At 35.7% G+C, this 22,152-nt stretch overlaps 1 protein-coding gene across 1 annotated transcript in view; it reads right to left on the bottom strand.

Moving 5' to 3' along the window:
• l(3)80Fj (lethal (3) 80Fj) overlaps positions 1-22,152 on the bottom strand; it is a 770,029-nt gene that overhangs the window by 97,159 nt on the left and 650,718 nt on the right. The window contains exons 46-48 of the mRNA XM_090405954.1: positions 16,447-16,716; positions 9,458-9,571; positions 4,279-4,509 (exon numbers count right to left, since the gene is read on the bottom strand). Of these exons, the coding sequence (XP_090262080.1) occupies positions 4,279-4,509; positions 9,458-9,571; positions 16,447-16,716 (615 nt within the window). The remainder of the gene's footprint in view (positions 1-4,278; positions 4,510-9,457; positions 9,572-16,446; positions 16,717-22,152) is intronic.

The following is a 22,152-nucleotide window of genomic DNA, read 5'->3' as shown; positions in this document are numbered from 1 at the left end:
TTATCATGGGGATGTCTGGTGGTTTATCTTTCAATAATATTATTATTATTATATGATCCCTCCAGGAAGTCCAAGGACTCATCAAGGGAGAGCACCTACTCTACAACTCTCTGTCTCCACCACTCAATCTATCAAATACAAAGAACTGCAACTACCATCATCATCTACATGAACGCCATCTACCACCACCACTAGTATTTTCACATATAATCACAAACATCCATGCTCACGGCGGGATTCGAACCCACAGCTTTTTGGCTGGAGAGCAGATATGCTAACTGCTCAGCCATGCAGGCCGGCCTAATATCCATGCCATTATTTTTTTTTAGAAGTGGGTTCTCATCTAATGGAACCATTTTTGGAGTTGTTTCAGGAGTGAGACAGTAGGCTGTTCGACTGATGCCTTCCACAGAGAAGCAGTCATGATCATAAAGTTCAGGTAAGGTGAAATTATCAGATGGTAAAAGACATACCAGTTTGAGAAGCTTTTGATGTCTTCTTAACTGCCACCTTCTCAGCATAAGAGGATAAGAAGTGTAGTGGTGGTAGTTAACTTCATCTTTTGCATCCTTATATACATGGGCTGTTCAATAAGTAATAAGACTAATTTTACTGTGGCGAAACCACTCATCACAATATTAATTTCTGTGGAATAAAGAAATGTTGCTGTCTGTATTAACAAAAGAGGTTGATAGATGGCGCATACGAGCTGATGTGCCAGAGTGTCACGTGACTAAACGCAAGTGCTCATCGGCACGCCTATGAGGCGCGACCAGTCTTCAAAATGGAAGTGTCCTTGGAACAGCGTTATGCGGTTAAATTTTGTGTGCATTTGCAAAAATCAGCATCGGACACTTTTAACATGATACGTGAAGCTTTCCACGATGAAGCAATGTCGAAGGCAAGTGTTTTTCACTGGCATAAAACTTTTAAAGAAGGAAGGCAAAATGTGGAAGATCTTGAACGTGAGGGAAGACCTTCAACATCCATCACAGAGACAATGATCAACACAGCAGCGATTATCATTAAGCACGTCAAAAGGAAGCGTCCATTGCAAGAATGGCTTCTTATTGCACCACGATAATGCAAAGCCACATATTGCTGGTTGTGTAGTGAACGTTTTGCAGAAGAACAACACAGATATCCTACCACACAGTCCTGATCTCGCACCGTGCGATTTCTGGCTATTTCCTCAGCTCAAGAAACCACTATGAGGCCGCCATTTCGAAAGCAACAAAGCATGTGTAAAAGCTGTGAGGGGCAGTTTTGAAAGAACTCTCAAAAAATGGACTCTCACATGTGTTTAAGAAGTGGACGCAACGTTGGAGCAAATGCATCGAGTCTCACAGTAGTTACTTTGAAAAAGACCATGTAAATGATGACAATTAAAGGTAATCTGTTTTCTATAAATATAGTCTTATTACTTAGTTCTGTTTTTATCATTAATATTTCATTTTCATCCTTCCACTCCCAGCATACTAGAGAGTGGATTGGATGATCTGAATGTCAGTTGACAGACATTTCCTTTCTTGGCAGAGCAAGATTTATTATCATGTTCTTTATTACAACATCAGGTGCAGGTAGTAGAGCCATGACAAACAGTTTGGGCATGCCCATATTTTTGACATTTGAAGCATCACTTGGTCATCTGGTTTCTGGTCAGAAGCAGATGACCATCGCTACATATCAAAGTGTATTTCATACTTATTCCTTTTTCATCTTTAATCTCTGATCATATCTTCTCATCAGGAACATTTGAGATCCTATCCTGATATTGGTCTTCTACAAGATTTGAGTGTTTTGTTATGTGTTATTGTGAATGGTATTCTACCCACCGATGTTTATCTCAGTAGTTTTTCAGAATGTTGCTGACATGATGATGTTTCCACAAGGATATCACCAGAATATAGTATCTTAATTGGTTTGAGAGAACCTGCCAGTCCTTCTAAACCATTTTGAATAAAGGGTGATATTTTGACCTTTGGGTTTGTTCACCTGTTGCATGGACAAGGAGACAAATTGATACATTTATACTGGTATCTCATGACTTTTGTTCCTTATTTCTGTTGTTATTAAATGATGTATCCCCCCCACAGATGTCCACTGACTGGCAAGCAATGATTGCGCTTGGGAGTGGAATGCAAGGGTTACTCAAGACACTATACCTACACTACATCAAGCCTTGAGCCCCATTCCCAGACCATAGGGTTGGAGAATTACTGCAACAATGATGACCCTTGCAGGCCATCCAGGACTGCTGACCCAGCTGAAGCAGAGGTCAAAGTAGTGCAAGACTACCAGGATCCTCCTTTTTAGATGTCCACGTGTCGTACTGCACGGTAAACATAGCAGCAGGACGTTGGATTCCAGTGATGGTGTTCTGGGAGAGGGGAAAGTAAAAAAGACTCAGGAAAAGTAGAGCAAACAGTATAGAAAGAAAACAAAGAAAAAGAGGAAAAACAAAAAGGGCCAATACTGGGAGGTTCCTTCCACCATGAACAAGTGATCCACAAGAGGAGCCACAACAAAAATGGGGGATGGCAAGATTGCAAAAAAGATGCAATAAGGGAGGATGACAGTATATATAGTATTTTGCAGAGCTTCCAATAAAAAAGTGGAATTTACAGACAGTAAGAACAGTTATAGGAATTATGTTAATGCACTGTTTTTTTCTATATGCATATGCCAAGAGTATTCAGAAATAAAAGGCAATATTTTGACAGTTAAACTGCCATCGAAAGGGAACATAATACAATACAATATGTGCATGCAGGTACTACACTGAGTAATGAGGCTAATTATGACAACTAAAAGTGAAAACTGCTCAACAGTTTTTTAACACATCTAGATGAGCAACATCCCAGGTTCCAGTTCATCTTGATAAAGGAAAATAATAAGTCTTCCTTTCCTATACATTTTAATTACACACCAGCTGATGGTTTCACTGGCATTCTCTGTTTACAGAAAACCTACACATACTGGTAGATACATTCACAAATTACTCTCCATCCTCCCAACAATATGGAATCATAATAAGGCAAAATTAATTAGTCGAGATAACAGTTTTCCCCTCCAATGAACTTGATTACATTCACAAACCTTCTTAGCCAATGGCTACAATTCCCATCATATCCAAAAAATATTTAAAATCCCAAAACCACACTCCCCTTTTCCTTCTTCAGATCAAAGACTGCACTAAAACTATCACCATTTTGTATATTCAGGATATATCTGAGAAACTCTCCAAAGTCCTTAAAAAAACATACAATCTTACTACCACTTAAAGCCACATTAAATTCACATTCCTTATCTGTTCCATCTGCCATGTGTTTACCACATTCCTTGCAGCTGTAAACTATCTTACTATGGGCAAATAGGTAGTACAGCCAATATCAGAATTACTGAACATAACTTAGGATATCAATTTCCACCCATTACTGTCATTCAGGACTTGGTGACCGTGCTTTGGGCACCCATGATACACTGGAGAAGGGCCACTTCACTCCACCACAGCAAATATAAATATGAAATGCTATTCCTGAAATTTTCTTCTGCCTTAAAAACAAACCCTAACCTCAACAAATTTGGTTGCATGAAACTGCTCTAAATATGGGAAGCTCTCATCCCAACTGCCCAGAACACCCATTTTAGAATTTACTAGGACACAATATTTAGTACTTCAGGCTTACTTTAAGTTGCCATGTTTCAGAATATTCAGTGTAGTGCCTATGTACATGTGTCATACACACGTGTATATTGTATTATGTTCCCTGATGACTCTGACTGTGCCAAAAGATTGGAAATTTATTGTAATTAATATTAGTCTGCATTGTAATTTCCTTAAAAACTACAGTTATGAATAGCCAATGTATAAACCTTACCATCAGACGTACATACATATATTGCATGTATACATGATGACACACACACACACTGTCCATAGCTATCTGAAGTTTCGGAAATGCTGATGTAAACAATAATTTAATTATGTAATACTAAAGTGCTGATGTAATGGGATCCTGTACATTTCTAGAAATGATGAAGTTTTATTAAATTTCATCATTGAATATCTATATGAATGATCACATAGACGTCAAAATATTTGATGTAATTAACTTTTAACACTATTTGCACTAACCAACATGGGGAAATTTGTTTGTTTGTTTAGCATTAATTCATTTAACACACACACAAAAAATAATAAATAAGTACTATGAAAAAGATAAGTATACCTTAATTTTATTATAAATATTTCAGTTTGATAAAAAAAAAAATTACTTTTGATAAAAGCAAGGCTAATGTTTCAAGAAAGGCAACTTTGATACTCCAGTTAAAACGATCTCCTAATATACGTATTAAAGGACCAGTTATCTGCACCACTGAAGGCTTTAAAGCTTCTGCACTTGTTAATTTAATGACTTCTCTTAAGCCCTGAGCAGCTTGTTCTTTAAGTTCTGGTTGACCATTAAGGATAGCCTCTCGAAAAATTGGCAAAATTGGAGTAATTCCCTGAAAGAAGTAAAAATATACGTTACACATCTGACAAAATCAGAGAGTTCTTATATATCTGATACTAAATGAATTATGTTGGAAAATCATAAAATGTAAACTAATTCATGAAATATTAGAACTCATCATTTTTTATGTTTATTCTCAAGGGATGTATAAGATATAATGATGATGGCACAATTATTATTATTATTATTAAGGATCTCCATGGAGGCATTGTAGGAGATACATTTTAGACAACAAGAGTCCATCATACCATTCATTAAAGTCATTCACTGTCTGCACTCTCACTATCCTCTCTGGCGAATGCATTCTTCCATAATCCAACTACCCTCTATTTCAAGCAAACCACTTCGAGATATGGTCCCTTGTGTTTGTTTGTCTCCCAGTTCTATCATATAAACAACCTTAATTTGTAAATGCCTCCCAACAGTTTAAACATCTCAAACATATTACTCTTTTGTCTTTTATCTGCCAAATTCTGCAGTTTGCATACCTTCAATCTGATATAATTTTTGCTATCTGCTTCTCTATATTCTCTTGAAAGATACTTCATCCCTTCAAATCATGGTGACTTGGTTTAAGCACAATAATACATATATGGTCTGATCAGAGATTTATATAATGGAACTATCACTCTTCAGCATTGAAGAAAGCTCACATACAAAGTTACCATCAAAGGAGATGTTTACCATCAAGATATCAACCTATTTCTTTTGATGGTAAACATCAGTTTTGTCCAAAGTAATGAAGAAGGCTATCAACAGTCAACTTCTTCACCACCTTGAAAACTGCTGTCTAATTAGTGACTGCCAGTATGGATTTTGAAACTCTAGTTCCACAGGAGATCTTATGTCATGCACCTTTGCAAAGGTGCATGACATCTCCAAGGCTTTTGATAGGATTTGCCATCAAGGGGCTCCTCAAGACTGCCTTTGTCATTATATAAATGGATTGCCATTTTTCTCTCAGATCAATCCCTATGAGTAATAGTGGATGGTGTTCTTTACTCAGATTTTCCTGTCAATGCTGTCAGGATTCTGTCATTTCATCCACTCTCTTCCTAATTTATTTATGTAAATGGCGGCTCTCAATGACTGCAAACCCTATTCATGGTTTAGCTGATGATAGCACACTCCACTCATGACAAACAATGCAGTGCTCAAACATCTCAAGCTTCTAGATCATCTGTAATAAGTGTCTTGAACACTGATCTCCACAATATCCTTGATTTGGATGAAAGCAACCTAGTCAACTTCAGTGCTTCCAAAATGCAGTTGTGCATAAAAAAAGACCGCAGATCTTCACCACTTTTGATAATGCTCAGCTCAACAGTCAAGACAAAATCTCTCTTCTCGGAATGACTCTTACTCCAACCCTTTCCTGGCACAATCATATAACTTTCCATAGTATCATTAGCATCCAAAGTTTTTGGAAGCTGATGGATTAAATAGTTTTCTGTTTAATGAAGAAGAGGATATCAACAAAGAACCACAGTTTCTTCTTACAACCTTTCAGAAAAATGGTTATTCCAAACAGACAGAAAACTACTATTTAACCCACCTCCTTGCCATATTGAAGAGAGGAAGGATGTAAAAGACGACATACCTCTAGCATACATCAGCTCCATTTTTCCCAAGTTCTCAAGAAATTTAAAATCCAGACTTCTTTCACTCCTCCCCAAGCTCCATTCCTTATTCAGTAAGCCTAAACAAAAACATAACAGCTTAAAATATCTTGGTGTTTACTGTCTTTTGTGCAATTGCAACATGCCCTATTTTGGTCAGACTGAAATATCCACTGAATTACACCTGGAAGAATATATGAAAGCCATTCCACGGCTGAACTAGAGCCAGTATACACTGTCTAATCTTCTTAATCCTTCCACTTTTACCTTTTATGGTGTTGAGGTTTTTATTTCTTGCAACCGTAACTCAAGGATAAGGTAGTTAGCCCTATGCTTCCCAGTGTGTCCTATGTCTGTAGATGCATGTGTTCATGGAGCCAGTTTGCCTGTTCTGGCAGATGAAAAACTAGAGTTTCCTGGTGAAATTTAAGTGTCTAATCACTTAACTCTGTTGACCGTAATGATGAAGATTCTATCATTCATCCAGTCACCTGGAATAAATCAGAGAACATCTTTAGATGCTATGATGAACTCAAGAGGATTGTGGAATCTAAGGAAATCGTCTTCAATTCATTACATCTTGACACTAAACTCACCTATAATCTCTCTGATTGTTATGCTGCTATCCACTTTGGCATTCATGAGGCCATGACCACATGTACGTGCCCAACATTACAGTGGTATACCCAGAATGCCTTCAAATGTCAGTAAATGCTGGTGATTTAATTTATACCTTTTCTCTTGCAATTTTTTTTTTTTTTTGTATTTCTCTTTTCATGTAATGCACCCAATGAAGTCTTCTAAGAAGACAAAACTAGTTGTGCTTTGATTAAATAAAAAATAGTGTTTCTATTTATATCCGACACACACACACACGTGTGATTGATTTTATTGACGATCATTTTAAATCCTTTGTCTCCCCCACTCTTTCTCTCTATGACAGTTATACCCAATAGAGTATACAAGCTTCCTTCGACAGATTTTGAATTTCTAAACCTTATATTTAGTTGTATTAAAATGATATTCCCCATTCATTTGCTCACAATTAATATTGTGACTATCAACAACTTTTATCCTAAAGAGTCTTTTAATTACAATGTCAGTAATCTGAATGATTCTTATTTTTTGATCTTCCAAAGCAGCTATACCAACCTTAGCTACATGAGCTTTAACTCTTTAGCTACATAGCAGATGAAATATGCAGCTGCTATCAACACCCCTCTACAGTTGAACCACACACTTACAGAATCTGCTACTCCCAGTCAACTTTCATTCCTTCCAACTCATCAATTCTATGGAACAGCCTTCCTCATGAAGCATTTCCACAGGACTTCAATCTCCAACAGTTAAAGCAAAATATAAATGCTGGTCAACTCTCAGTACTATAGCAATCCTGTATTTAAATACAATTTGGGAAGAGTACAATGCTGTAAACTTTCCTCCTGTACAAATGGCAGTTAGGCCTTCTAATCTCTTGCCATGGCCATAGGGCAGAACTGCCTTCCATCCATGTTTTCTCTGCTCTCACTTCCAGATGACCAAGACAAATTTATCCTTCCATTTTATTAAGAACTGCTTAACCCATTCCATTCTCTAGTTTTCTGTCAGAAAGAAAAAAAATCAGAAGCATGCTGAATAAATTGGACATCAAGTCATTTGGTCTCCCACCATTGTGCTAAAAGCTTGTAACAGAATAAACACCATTCCTCTATCACCTCTAACTTCTAAACCTTGGGCAATGTTCCCAAATCATGGGGGAAAGAGCCTTAATACAACGCTGTTGATCATTGCTTGAAAGACAACTGACCCTTGATGGGTCATCAAGAACTGCCTATCTTGTTGAATGAGGAGTCACTGCAAAGACTACACTACACTATAAGAATCCCCATTTCTAGATGTTCATGGATAACATTGTATGGCAAACATAGTGGCAGAGTACTGGATTCTTGTAGTAGTAGTTTGGAAGGTACGAGATTAAAAAAAGGAAACTTAGGAGAAGTGGAGGGACCAACACAGGAAGAAAAGTACAGGAAAGTAATAATGAAATAGCTCCGGACCATTACTGGGAGGTTCTTCCACTATGATCAGGTGCTCCACATTGTGGGAGATATACTTCAACTGTTTAAGAGGGTTCTGCTATTGTTGCAGATGCACTTCACAGCTATTCCTCTGATGTGGTGTATTATTCCTTTGTATAATACACCACAGAGCATTGTGGCGATTTCAGTCTCACAGTAAAATTATAGAGGTGGCAACTGCAACATGAGGTCAAAGTCATCCTGAGAAACATCGACACTGAAAGATAGATACAGTATAGACACAGAAGATAGATATTTAATGGACTATGTAATTTGCATATTTACTGACAGGCAAATTACAATAGCCTCTATGTCAATACAATACCTCTGCTTTCCAACAAGTAGATACTTGCTGGAAAGGAGTATGGCTGATCACAAGGATCCTAACTCCTTACTGGCTTGTTTCATCCCCTATGCTATCCATGAGGATGGCAGAGGTATACTACAATATAAGACCCTCACCAGGTTTCAAATATGTTGTTTCTTGCAGACAGAAGCACTCTGGCTTCTGCAAGAGGATGTGGATATCATCCATGCTTTGGGGAAGCTACAACAATTCCATTGTAAGAATTTGTTGTCTGGTGATGTCATCTGGCTTCTAGTTTTGAAGATTTACTTCTATTTCTTCCTATTTTACACTTTTTTTTTTTTATTATTTTTTTTAAATATGCTCCTGAAAACTGAAGAAGAAAATACTGCTTGTTTGAAGAGATATCCAATGACTGCTCAGGATCTCAAAATTAAATGAACATTTGTGATTGGATTATGTATAATTGAATGTTAGGCAACTGCACAACATGGCAATGTCTTCACAGACAACACTGTTGTGGAAAGCTTTCAAAACTTTTTTGGAGTCCATGCCATGATGTGCTAAGTCTGTTTTGAGGGTTAAAGACAATGTGTGCGTGTGTGTGTGGGGGGAAACTACTTACTATTATGCAGAGGCAAATAAAAAACTAGCCACTCAGTATAAATGAAACTGTGTGAGATACGGGACTTTTTTTTTTTTTTGGTAAAAAAAAGTTAGTTTAACCATATGCCAGTTGTAAGAAACAGCTTTTTTTTTTTTTTTTGTAAGAAAATCAAATACCATTATTATATTTCTGATAACCACCAGTTCAAAGTTTTTTTTTTTTTTTGTAGCTATAATTACAAAAAAAGAGGGGAGATTTCAAGTAAGTTTTGCATTTTATTATTTAAGAAAGAATTGTAAACTGCATATATTTTCATTAATCCTTCTAACCTTTGGTACACAGAAGCCAGGCAGTAGTTCTTGACCTTTAAGATCACCAGCTGCAAAACGAATGGACTGTCTTACATCAGGAACATAATATTGCTGTTCAGTTGGATCTAAAGTCTATATAAAAAAAATAAAATGATTAAAAACAGCATGTAGCATTTAGCAATATGCATAAACATTCCAACAAATTTTTACCAAAACTAATAATCCCACAAATATGGAAATAATTTCAGACAATCATTTATTTATTTATTCATATGGAGTTTCCTCCCTTTTTTTCCCCCTGTCCCTGCTGGAGCGAGTTGAGCCCCCTCAAAGGGGGGGGGGGGTCAAGTATTTATGGCTGTAGATCTGTGTGTTCACTGAGCCGGTTTGTCTGCTTGTGGGATGAAAAACCCCAGATAAACTGGGGGAAAAAACCCTGCTGTACATGTCCAAGACTGGCTAACTTGGCTATGGCTGAGGAAGATCCTTAAGCTCCTCACGTCGGCAACAGGAATCGAACCCAGGACACTCCTTCCCCAGGCATATGGTTGCGAAGTGCATAGCCAAGTTAGCAAAATTACTGAAACATAATTTTGCAATCTTTCATCAACCTTTCATAACCAATCAGTTAATATAATTCAGTCTGAAATTATTCCTCCGAGTTGAACTTTTAATTGTGAACATTTACAGTGTTTTCATGAGCAATATTAGGATATGTGTGACAATTTTACATTATTCTACAAAGTTGTTCATTACATACTATCTTGTTTTTTAACTTCTATACATTAAACCAACTCCCCAAAAATAAATCTAAACAATGAAGAAAATTACAGAGAAACCACACCATTTTCTAATGCACTAAAAATTTATAATAGAATGATTTTAAACTGAATTAAACCATATATAGCATCACTTTTGTCCAAAAAATTAAGCAGGTTTCTTAAAAAACAGAGAGCAACAGAAAAAACCTTCCTTTAGTCTTGAACTTCATAAATTTCTCAAAGCCTTTGATTAATAAATAGACAAAGGATGTTCAAACTTCTCAGTTCTTATGGTATAAACACCTTTGAAAATAATTTTAATAAGGTCACTTTTATAAATATTTCTAATGTTTAGGGGTCAAAAATACCAAGAAATTAATTTTATGCTTTTTTTTATATATTTTTTTAATATGCTTCTGAAAAGTGAAGAAAAAAATACTACTTATTTGAAAACATTTATTTACCGCTAGTTTTGCTACTAGCATTTTTGAAGTAGCTATACTTTTCCTACTCTTAAGTCAATCAAATGGGTGAAAATAAAATAAGAAATTTCTCATATATACTGGCCTACTGTTGGGGCTCTTTACTGCGACTTTTGGGATTAGTTCTTTCTTTTCTCTCCCCCCCCCCCACCCCTCACTAGTAGTTAGCAATCTTAGAGTTCAGTCTGTGGCAGACAGGGAGAGAGAGAGAATCACGAGATAATATTTCTAAGAGAGAGTTTATTTCAAAAATGGCAAACAGCAGGAGTAGAAGCAGTAAAATTCAGTATTTATTATTATTTTTTAATAACTTACTGAAATATTATTAACATTTACAGATGAGCCAATTAACAGATTGAAGTGTGAGTAGTGACCCTTCCCAAAATGCATAGCATTATATTGGGTTGGCAAATAAGTTCATTCGGTTTTTCAGAGTGGAATGAAACACATTTTATTTAATATATATAATACATACTAGTCAATTACATATTGACCCTCTTTATCAATGACCTCTTGCCATCTGTCCACCAACTTCATTATGCTGCATGCATAAAAAACTCCTGAGGTTTACTGGCAAAAAACTGATCCAGGTGTCTTTTGACAGCCTCTTCATTAGCGAGGTTTCCCATTCAGAGAATTCTGAAATGATCGGAATAAGTGGTAATCGGAAGATGCCAGGTCTGGTGAATACAAGGGATGCGGCAAAACATCCCAGCCAAGAAGTAACAATTTAATCTGGGTTGTAAACGATGTGTGGGGTCTGGCGTTGTCGTGGTGAAAGACAACTCCTTTACGATTTGGCAATTCAGGACGTTTTGTGCTAATTGCATGGGCCAGTCACGTTAACTGTGAGCAATAGACGGTTGAATCAATCGTTCTGCCTGACGGTAACATCTCGTAGTGGACAATACCTTTATAATCCCACCACACAGAGAGCATGATCTTCTTTGGGTGCAATCTCGCTTTCGAGGTTGTTTGCAGTGATTCATTCTTGTGCCCCCATGATCTTTTACATGCCACATTATCGTACATGACCCATTTTTCACTCCTGTAATCATCCGCTTCAAAAATGGGTCGTTTTCTTGGCAACATCACAGTGAATCACAGATGGATATGCAAGCGGTCATATTGGCCTCAGTCAATTCATGCGACACCCAAACATTGAGTTTTGAAACATATCCCAGCTTGTGCAAATGGTTTTCAATGCTTGTATGGGATATGATCAGTACTGCAGCAATCTCCCACACTGTTTGTGACGGATTTTTGTTGACGATATCCTTCACAACACTCAAATCAACCTTGGTCGGGCAACCGGCGCATCACTGACGTCGAAATCTCCAGAACAGAATTTGGCAAACTACTTTTGGCATATGTGTTCTGTTAAGGCACCATCCCCCATATACGTTGCATATATTTTTTTTTATAACCTCCACAGCTCGTTTGCCTTTTTTGAAATAAAAAAGCAAAATATGCCGGTAATATAAGTTATTTCCTTCCATTTCTAAAAATATGTTATACACACACAACTGAAGTAGGCCGAATGAAAATTCACTGAAAGGTTATGTGAAATGTCACCTTTCAACTGCGCAATTGCGTTGCATGGTAGAGCAACAACAGCGACAGGCGAAGCGGCGTAAACTTGTACTAACGCATAAATGGAACGAACTTATTTGCCAACCCAATACATGTTTGCAAGGATATGTGCTTTGCATTATGGGATACTAAGGCAAGCATTGCGAAGTCATTAGCCCCTATGTACGAGTTACACAGTCCTGAAGTTACTTCAGGTGCAAACTTTATTTGCTTACACTTGGATAAAGGATTAAACATAGAACATAATTTCTTGGCATCTTTAATTTATAGGGACATTATATCAAGCAATAAAAAGCCTCTATTTCAGATATAAGTCACTAGTTAAAATTGACAGAGCTACAGGAAGATGGTCTGAAGCAAAAGTCAGGTGTGAGACAAGGGTACACATTATTTCCACTGTTATTCATTATTTAATGAATTTTCCTTCATAATGGATCACAATATGAAAGAAAGTGGTGTTAAATCTGATATCGAAATTGGAGATTTAATCTTAGCTCTTTGCTTTATGCAGATGATGTTCAACTTCTGAATAAATCCAGCCCAAGTACGTAACATTCCATAACTAAATTGAATAACTGTTGTAATAGATCTGGTACGAAAATCACCAATAAAAAGAGAAAGACAATGAAAATATGCAGAAACATTAAAAACTGTATCCTGAACGGCGAACCTATAGAATAAGTAAAACATTTAGGCACAATTTCTAGTGAAGACAGCAAATCAAAAATGGAAATAGACAACAGAATTAGTAAACTTGTATGGTAGGAAATCAGCTGAATAAATTTATATGGAATATGAAAGAAATTAGTCAAAACACTAAATTAGCTGTATACCAACAGAGTTCACACCAATTTTAACTTATGGACCTGAGAGCTGGGTTAGAAATAAATCTCTTGATCAATGAATGGAGACTATAGATATGAGAGTTCTGAGAAAGATTAATGGAGTGAGGAGATGGCATCAATGGCAGTATCACATCAAAAAAATGAGGATATTAGGAAAGAATTTGCCATTGTTAACATTCAGAAATGTGCTAGCAGAGCTAATCTCATTTGATATGATCACTTAAACAGAATGGGAGAGGAAAGATTAGCAAAACAAGTGTTCATTGCCAGGCTGGCAAGAAAAGGATTCAGAGGAAGACCAAGATGTAGGTGAATTCATACAGTAAAAAGTGCTTTAAAAGACAGAAATGTAAGATCTGATAATATTTGAATCTTGACAGACAACAGATTAACAGCAAACAAGTTAAATCAGTAAAAGCTTCCCATTATCTCAAAAACCACATATCAAGGTTTGTTGTGTTTGCTATAGACATTTTATTTGGTGTTATCTGTGTCTGCATTTTTGTTATGCAGGTTTAAAACTGAAAAGTAAGACGGTTTTGGCTATGAATAATAAAAATTTGCAAAATGTAAACTATGCAAACAACAAATATCTCAGGTTGGTACATATATGATTAATCTTGTAAAACACAAGCATAATTATTGAATTTGTAAAACAAAACAATGATACAAACATCATACCAAAATGCAATGACAAGTAAGCAGTCATTATCTAAAGTAAATAAACCAAAACAAACATTATTTAACATTATAAACAAATCTAAAAAAATGTGACATAGGTGAAAAAAAAACACAAAATTACAACACGTTTGAAATGATTGCATTGGATAACCATGCCTGTGTAAAATATTTTCTTTCAGGAAATGAAAGAAAATATTTTACACAAAAAATAATTTCAAATATTTATTATTGGTTATTTTAACTGTTGAAAACAAGATTGCAGATGCTAAATATATTCTCTTCCATCGAATACATTGTGGATATTAGATCCAACATGATTTCAAAACCAAATGTTTGTAGAAACTATGAAAGTTATGTAAGCTGACCTGAGAGCTTACGATAATACAACCTTCAACATTCCCGAGTTGCCTTAGCCTGCATTACTGAAGTAGTGCATCGTGCTAGCTAAGGCAACCTGGGGATGCCGAGGATTGTATTATCATAAGCTCTCAGATCAACTTACGAAACTTTCACAGTCTCTACAAACATGACTTTGAAATAATGTTGGATCTAATATTCACTTTGCCTATGTAATTTTACATCACTGAAACAAAGCTTTATGGCCCTTTCTTTTAGTAATAAACAATTTATAAGTTTTTAATTGCATGCCATTCTGAATTACGTTATAAAACCTTGAGGCATCCCGCTCAGGATGCAAATCACCACTACATTACCTGCCCATTAATCACTCAGTAGCCATCCGAAAATATTAAATGGAAAATTTCAGATATAAACAATTCATAAGTTTTAAATTGCACACCATTCAGAGTAGTTCTCGGCTATCAGATTGACTATTGCGGTATCGCAGCTTGTGTTCAAGCAACTGTTATTTTACTTAATAATGGCCCCAAAGTGCAAGTGAAGTAATGCTGGCAATTCAGATATGACAAAGACAAGCTATAGAGTGCTTCCTTTTAAGTGAAAAGGTGAAAGTTTTTGAGTTCATAAAATAATAAATAAATAAATAAAAACCTATGCTCAAGTTGCTAAGATTCCATTCACATTCACTTTTATTACAGTATGTTATTATAATTGTTCTATTTTATTATTAGTTATTGTTTTTAATCTTTTCGAAAAACACACCATAACTCAACATCATCAGAGTTAAAGATCGGTATTATCAACATAAGAAGCCTGAATGGCAAAGAAATGGAGCTAGCTGAGGAATTAGATAAGTACAAGATCGACATAATAAGGCAAATTGAAACAAAAAAGACAAAAACTGGCGAGATCTTTCTGAGCAATAAATACAAAATATTATATTTACGCAATGACAATCAATGACTTTTACGAGATCTTTCTGAGCAATAAATACAAAATATTATATTTACGCAATGACAATCAAGGAAAAGAAGTAGCAGCCATAGCGTTCAACACTAAATATGAGGCTAATCTTCTTGAATGGCAGGCAGTCTCAAGCCTCAAAACATTTCTCCATGCTACCTTAGTAGAACCTTCTGCAGGAATAGACAACATGGAGAAATGTTTTGAGGCTTTAGTGAAAGCGACACAATGAAAAAGTAAAAGTTGGTCCTTGTTGAGGATCTAAATAGTAGAGAAGGAAATTATTGTCAAATGTACAAAAATATTTTGGGAAAATTTGGATAAAAAAGCAAAGCTTATAATAATGGCAAATACCTGTTGAATTTCTGCTCAGGACATGGACTGGTTATCACTAATACCATGTTCCAACATAAAAATGTGCACAAATTCACATGGAGAGAAGAGGTAAGGAATAAGAAAAGTCTCACTGACTATATTATTGTTGATAGTGATGTTTTCTCCCTGGTGCAGGACACCAGAGTGTACAGAGGATTTGAAATTGGAAGTGATCACTATTTAGTCTTGAGCCAGATAAAATTGAATTTCATATTGAAAAGAATAACGTAAGAAAGTTTTAAAGCAAATAAATGTTGAACAGTTCTCAATTTGTGAACTGTAGACTAAAATACACAAAGATTATTGAAGAAAAAATGAAAAAGTTAAAAACAGGAACAAAACCGTGGAGATTCAGTTGCAAGCCCTGAAGAAAACACTGAATGATTCAACCTGAGGTTGTCTGTAAGGATAGAAAAATCAGAGCTCCATGGTGGACACAGGAAGTTAAAGAAACAGTGAAGGAAAAGAAAAAAGCATATCAAAAGTTACTGGCAAATATGTCAGCTTGTGCTCTTAGAGAATACAGAGACAAATCTAAGAAAGCTAAACACACTGTGTAAAAAAAACTAGCTAAACAAAAGTCATTGGAGGACTTTGGTAAAAACATAGAAAATAAATATCAAGAAGGTGGCAAGATATTCTGCAGGTTATTGAAGAAGCTCAGAAATGGAGGAAAGAGTGCTGTAAAAGGAACATATAAACTGTCGTGTTATATGTTCTGCAACTGCTTGTGTGTGTGTGTGTGCGGGCACGTGTGTGAGAGAGAGAATGAAATATAAATCAGAAAGCAGATTCCTTCAATAATTTAGCAAAACAATGTGTTATCATAATTAGTTTATTTAACATTCAAATACTTCTGTGATGTTCTAGAAGTCAGGACGTTTCAATTGGAAAGACAACCAGGTTACAAAAATAAACACAGTCATACTTTAATTTTAAAATCTTACCTTTGTTACAGCATTAAGAGCTTCCCAGCTAAGTTGTACTACAGTCTGATCAGTGTCAGTAAAAAGATGGATGAGGCCACGCAAAAGCTGAGGTACATGTGGTGTAACATCTGATTTTGTATGACAACAGAAACTGTACAGAAGAGCCACTGATGCACGTCTCTGATTAGAACATTCCTTCCTTGCTGCATCCAACAAGTGATCCACAATAGTCCTGACACCAAGTTCATCGGTAACCGATAATATTACAGCTTGACAATAATCTAGTTCCTAAGAAGGAAATACATATGATTTGATTGCAGGAAACAGGATATAAGTAATTACACTGTTTTATGTATACACAATGAAGTTAAAGCTAACAGAGGATCAAATATACTAATTATGTAGTTTATTTAATTTAATTTCCTGTAAAAATTCAGTAATTCCTGTAAAACAAGTCCCAAAGAGTAACTGAAAAATGAAATTATATTTATGTCAGTGCTCTTTAAACTAAATGTTATAAACAGAAAGTGCATCACCTAGGCACTACACCTACATATTTTGGTATTAATACTTATATGTTGATTATTACCAATATTTGTTTAATGGTGAGAGGAACAAACATATGGGAATAAAAATTTTATTTCATTAATTATCCTGAGGACTACAGCAATGTGTAGGTTCTTATCTACATACCTGTACAATGCCTTGGCTATCAAAGTATAATATACTGACATATTATAAACCCATATCCCCCATAACACACCACAAAAAATCAAATTAAAAATTTCTGCTAGCATTCAAACTTGATCTTCTGTTCTTGATTTAATGCATTATGTATCATTATGTAATTTCACCCATTTCAGAAAATCATTGATTTCATGCAATCAAATTCCCTAAGGGTGAATTTGATTGCAGGAAACTTTGAAATAACATTGGAGCTTTAATATCCACCATTTCTATATAATTTACAGTACCCAAATGAAACTAACAGAACTGTTATCAGTAAGAACGTGGAATATGTGGACACTCTGGATGTCAGGATTTTTAGAACTACTTCATGAGGAAATGAAGAGATATCGGTGGGATATACTAGGATTGGCAGAGATGAGATGGACATCATCTGGAGAGATCAATGGATGCGAAGTAATATGGTCAGGACATGACACCATGCACGAAGCAGGAGTTGGCTTCCTTCTTAGCTCGAGAGGCACTGTTAGGCTACAAACCAGTTAATAAATAAATCACAGTAGCAAGATTTCAGGCAAAGCCATTCAACATATCAATAGTCCAGATATATGCACCCACACTGACACTGACAACACAGATGAGGATATTGACTTATTCTACAAAGATCTGACAGTCACAATAGAAACAATACCAAAGCAAGACGTGCTAATTATTGAAGGAGATTGGAATGCCAAAGTTGGAATAGATAATGATGGTTGGGAAAGAGTCATGGGAAAATATGGTTTCGGAGAAAGAAATAAACAAGGTGAAAAATTGTTAGAATTTGCTGTGGACCACGAGATGATGATCTGTAACACAAGATTCCAACAAAAGGAGTGTAGAAAATGGACGTGGTGATCAAGTGATGGGAAAACCAAACACATGATTGATATGATTATGATTAAAAGAAGATGGATAACATCAGTACAGCAATGTCGAACTTTTTAAGGAGCAGATAAACACTCGGACCATAGTTTAGTGATTGCAAACATCAAGTTGAAATTAAAAAAGAAATATAAACCCCAACATCAGAATAGAAGAAATACAGCATAAATAAGTGAAGCAGAAATAGGAAGAAGGTACAGAATGTTAGAAGAGAAACTTAAAAGCGTGGAGAAAGAAAAAAACTCGAATTTAAGAGTGATAGAAGATGCAGTTGAGAAACAGTACCAGAAGAAGAGAAGATCAAGAAGAAATGGATTACACAAGAAACACTGGTTAGTACAGGAGAAAAGAATGTTGAAGATAAGAAGGAATACATCAGAACAAATAGAAGAGCAATATAGAAGAAAGTGTAATGAGGTGAAAAAAGCAGTCAGAATGGATAAGATGAAATGGTTAGAAGGCCAATGCAACAATATAGAACAGTACTACGTAGAGCATAAAACAAGGGAGGTATACAAAATGATCAGAACCATTAATAGAAAGTGGCAACCAAAACAGACCACAATTAAAGATGAAAAAGGCAAATTATTGATGAATAAAGAAAAAATTGTACAGCGGTGGACAAGATACTGTAGTGAGTTATATGAAGAAAAACTAGATTCAGATAGCATTGGGAAACTGACTGAAGAATTGAAGCAGATATCACCACCAGGTAATGAGCATGATATGGACATTTTAAGAGGAGAGGTAGAAAAAGCAATAGGACTGCTAAAACACAACAAGAGTCCTAGTAACGATAACATTACTGGAGAAATGAGTAAATATGGTGGTGAAAGTATGGTTACAGAAATGCACCAACTATGGAAAGAAGGGAAAATGCCAGAGGAGTGGGTGAAATCAATATTAGCAACATTATACAAGAAAGGAAATAAGCTAGAATGTAAAAATTAACGAACAATTGCCTTGATAAGTCACCTTGGTAAAGTGATGATGATCATATTGACAGAAAGATTGAGAACACAATTGGAAGCATACCTTGCAGGCAAGCAAGCAGGATTTAGGAAGGATAGAACTACAATTCAACAGATTTTGACAATGAGGTTAATAGCAGAGAAAGCTAGGAGAAAAAACAAAAACATAAATACTTGCTTTGTTGATTTTCAGAAAGCATTTGACAGAATTGACCAGAAAGTGACATTAGCAGTTCTGGAATCCTATGGAATTGATAAAAAACTAATAGCTATATTAAATAGCTATTAGAATCAAGATGTTTATCAGAATGCAGTTGCAGCAGTTAGAATAAGTGATGTTTGGGGAAATGGTTTAAAACAAGCAGAGGTACTAGACAGGGAGACCCAATATCACCAAGTATTTTCATCGTACATTTAGAAAGAGCAATGGACAAATTGAAGGAAGATGCCAAAGGAATATCTGTACACGGAATGAGAATTAACAATCTGAGATTTGCAGATGACATTGTTATTATTGAAGAAGACGAAAGAGAACTACAAAAAACACTGAAACTGTTAAATGAGGAAGGGAAAAGATTTGGACTTGTTATGAACTTGGAAAAAACAAAGACAATGGTATTTGGTGAGAAGAACATGAAACAAAAGATACAAGTGGATGGAACTGATATAGAAAATGTAGAACAATTCACATATTTGGGAAGTAAACTGACATATGACTTGGACTATAAAAAAGAAATAAAGATCAGGATCGCAAAGGGAAGAACAAATCTGAAGGCCATGGATAACATCTGGAAAAGTAAAGTGATCAGTCCGCAAACAAAACTAAGAGTACTGGAAACATGCATCTTCAGCAGTGTACTGTATGGATCTGAAACGTGGGTAATAAATAAAGAATCAAGAAAAAGAATTTTGGCATTTGAAAGAACTTGTTACAGGAAGATTCTAAGAATAGGATCGGTACAGAAAATCACCAATGAAGAGCTCTATCAGAAGATACAACCAAAACAGAACCTAATGCAGAAGATTATAAAAGGGAAGCTGCAATTATTTGGACACATCTGTAGAATGAGTGAAGACCGGAAGATAAAGACATTTCATCATCATCATCAAATTCCTGCCATGTACCCTCAAGGGGTGTACAGGATATGACAGTACTACATGAAAAAATTACATCATTACTAACTTCCTATCTACAATTTTCCTCCAAATCAGTCTGTTACTTGTCAAGACTCCAACATTATCAGATCTTATATTTCTATCATCTAAGGCACTTTGTACCGTATCAATCCACCTATATCTTGGTCTTCCTCTGGGTCCTTTTCCTGCCAACCTGGCAGAGAACGCTCGTTTTGCTAATCTTTCCTCTCCCATTCTATTTAAGTGACCATACCACCTGAGATTAGCTCTGCTAACACATTCCTGGATGCTGACAATGTCAAGTTCTTTCCTAATATCCTCATTTTTAATATGATATTGCCATTGATGCCATCTGTTCACGCCTCTAATCTTTCTCAGGACTCTCATATCTGCGGTCTCTAGTCTTTGGTCAAGTGTTTTACTTCTGACCCAGCTCTAAGATCCATAAGTTAAAACTGGTTTGAACACTGTCTTGTATACAGCTAATTTAGTTTTCCGACTAATTTCTTTTTTATTCCATATGAATTTATTCAATTGACTTCCCACCATACCAGCTTTGCTGATTCTGTTGTCTATTTCTATATTTAATTTACCATCTTCAGTAAAAATCGTGCCTAAGTAGCTGAAATGTTTTACTTGTTTCACAGGTTCTCCATTCACAACACAGTTGACATTTTCAATGATTCTGCCTATTTTCATTGTTTTTGTCTTTTTATTGCTAACCTTCATACCATATCTATTACAACAGCTATTCAATTTAGTCAGAGAATCTTGCAGACTTGTAGCGGATTTATTTAGAAGTATAACATCATCCGCATAAAGCAAAGAGCTGACATTAACATCTCCAATTTTGATATCAGGTTTAATACCACATTCCTTCATAATGTGATCCATATAGATAATGAATAACAGAGGGGATAATGTACATCCTTGTCTCACACCACATTTAACATTAAACCATCTTCCTGTACTTCCTTCAATTCTAACTGCTGACTTACAACTCAAATAAAGACTAAGTATTGCTTAGTCTTTATAAAGACATTTATGTTTAGTATTATATAAAGTATTATAGTATTATATAAAGTCTGATAAAGACATTTATGTTTAGTATTTTGGATGGTTTAAACAGAAGAGGTAGACCATACAGAGAATGGATAGACAATATAAAAGATTGGTGTGGAATGGGTGTACAAAAACTGCGACACTGTGCACTGGACAAAGAAAGGTGGAAGAAGATAGTGAAACAGGCATCAGACATCAACGGGCAGTGAGCCAATGGTTCATGATGATGATTATGACCCAAATGAAGCAGTATGGCTTTTTCTTTCAATAATTACCACTGTGCTGACTAAGGGTTCACATATCAAAAATACAACAACTCTCTGATATCAGATTGCTTTGGTACTGAATGAGAGTTTTGGCTCTCTTAAGGTTTCTGTCTGGTCTCCTGAAGAGAAAATGTCAAAGCACACTGCATAAAGTAAACAACTCTCCACAGAGAACTGCAGTGGAAAGGCTTGGTGGTACCATCGAAGACACTGGTAGAAGCATCCATGTCAGATTAGGACTTTTATCTCTACACAATCAGCTAACAATACTTGGAAAAAGTCTCCCAAAGAAAGAGGAAATAGAGGCAGTAGCAGAAAATTAAAAAGCACAACAGCAATCTACTCAAGAGGCAATGTCAACCTCCAGATACAACTAAACTTCTAGGGTTTTCCTTATCCAACTTATTGTAAACAATATACAGTATGAAAGCTGGATAGTTAAAAGAGGAGCAACTACCAACAACAACAAAAGTTGTTGTCATTGTTGAATAAGAAGAAATAGTCAGTATCTCTACTGACATGGGCAATTTTACAATTTCCACTATTGAAGATTGCGTCCAAATACAGAAATCACAGGAAAAATAGCTGGTACAGACAAGCCAAGACCAGCAAAGTTTCTTACAGCTAATTCTGGAAAAAGCAACAACTACTATGTAAAAAAAAGTCCTAACAAGGTT

This window comes from Typopeltis vanoorti, chromosome 16 (genome assembly GCF_054136105.1).
Source record: "Typopeltis vanoorti isolate ZY-2024b chromosome 16, IOZ_Tvanoo_1.0, whole genome shotgun sequence".
Classification (NCBI taxonomy): Eukaryota; Metazoa; Arthropoda; class Arachnida; order Uropygi; family Thelyphonidae; genus Typopeltis; species Typopeltis vanoorti.
Note: the sequence above shows the minus strand (reverse complement) of the source record. Positions and strands in the feature narration are given on the sequence as shown.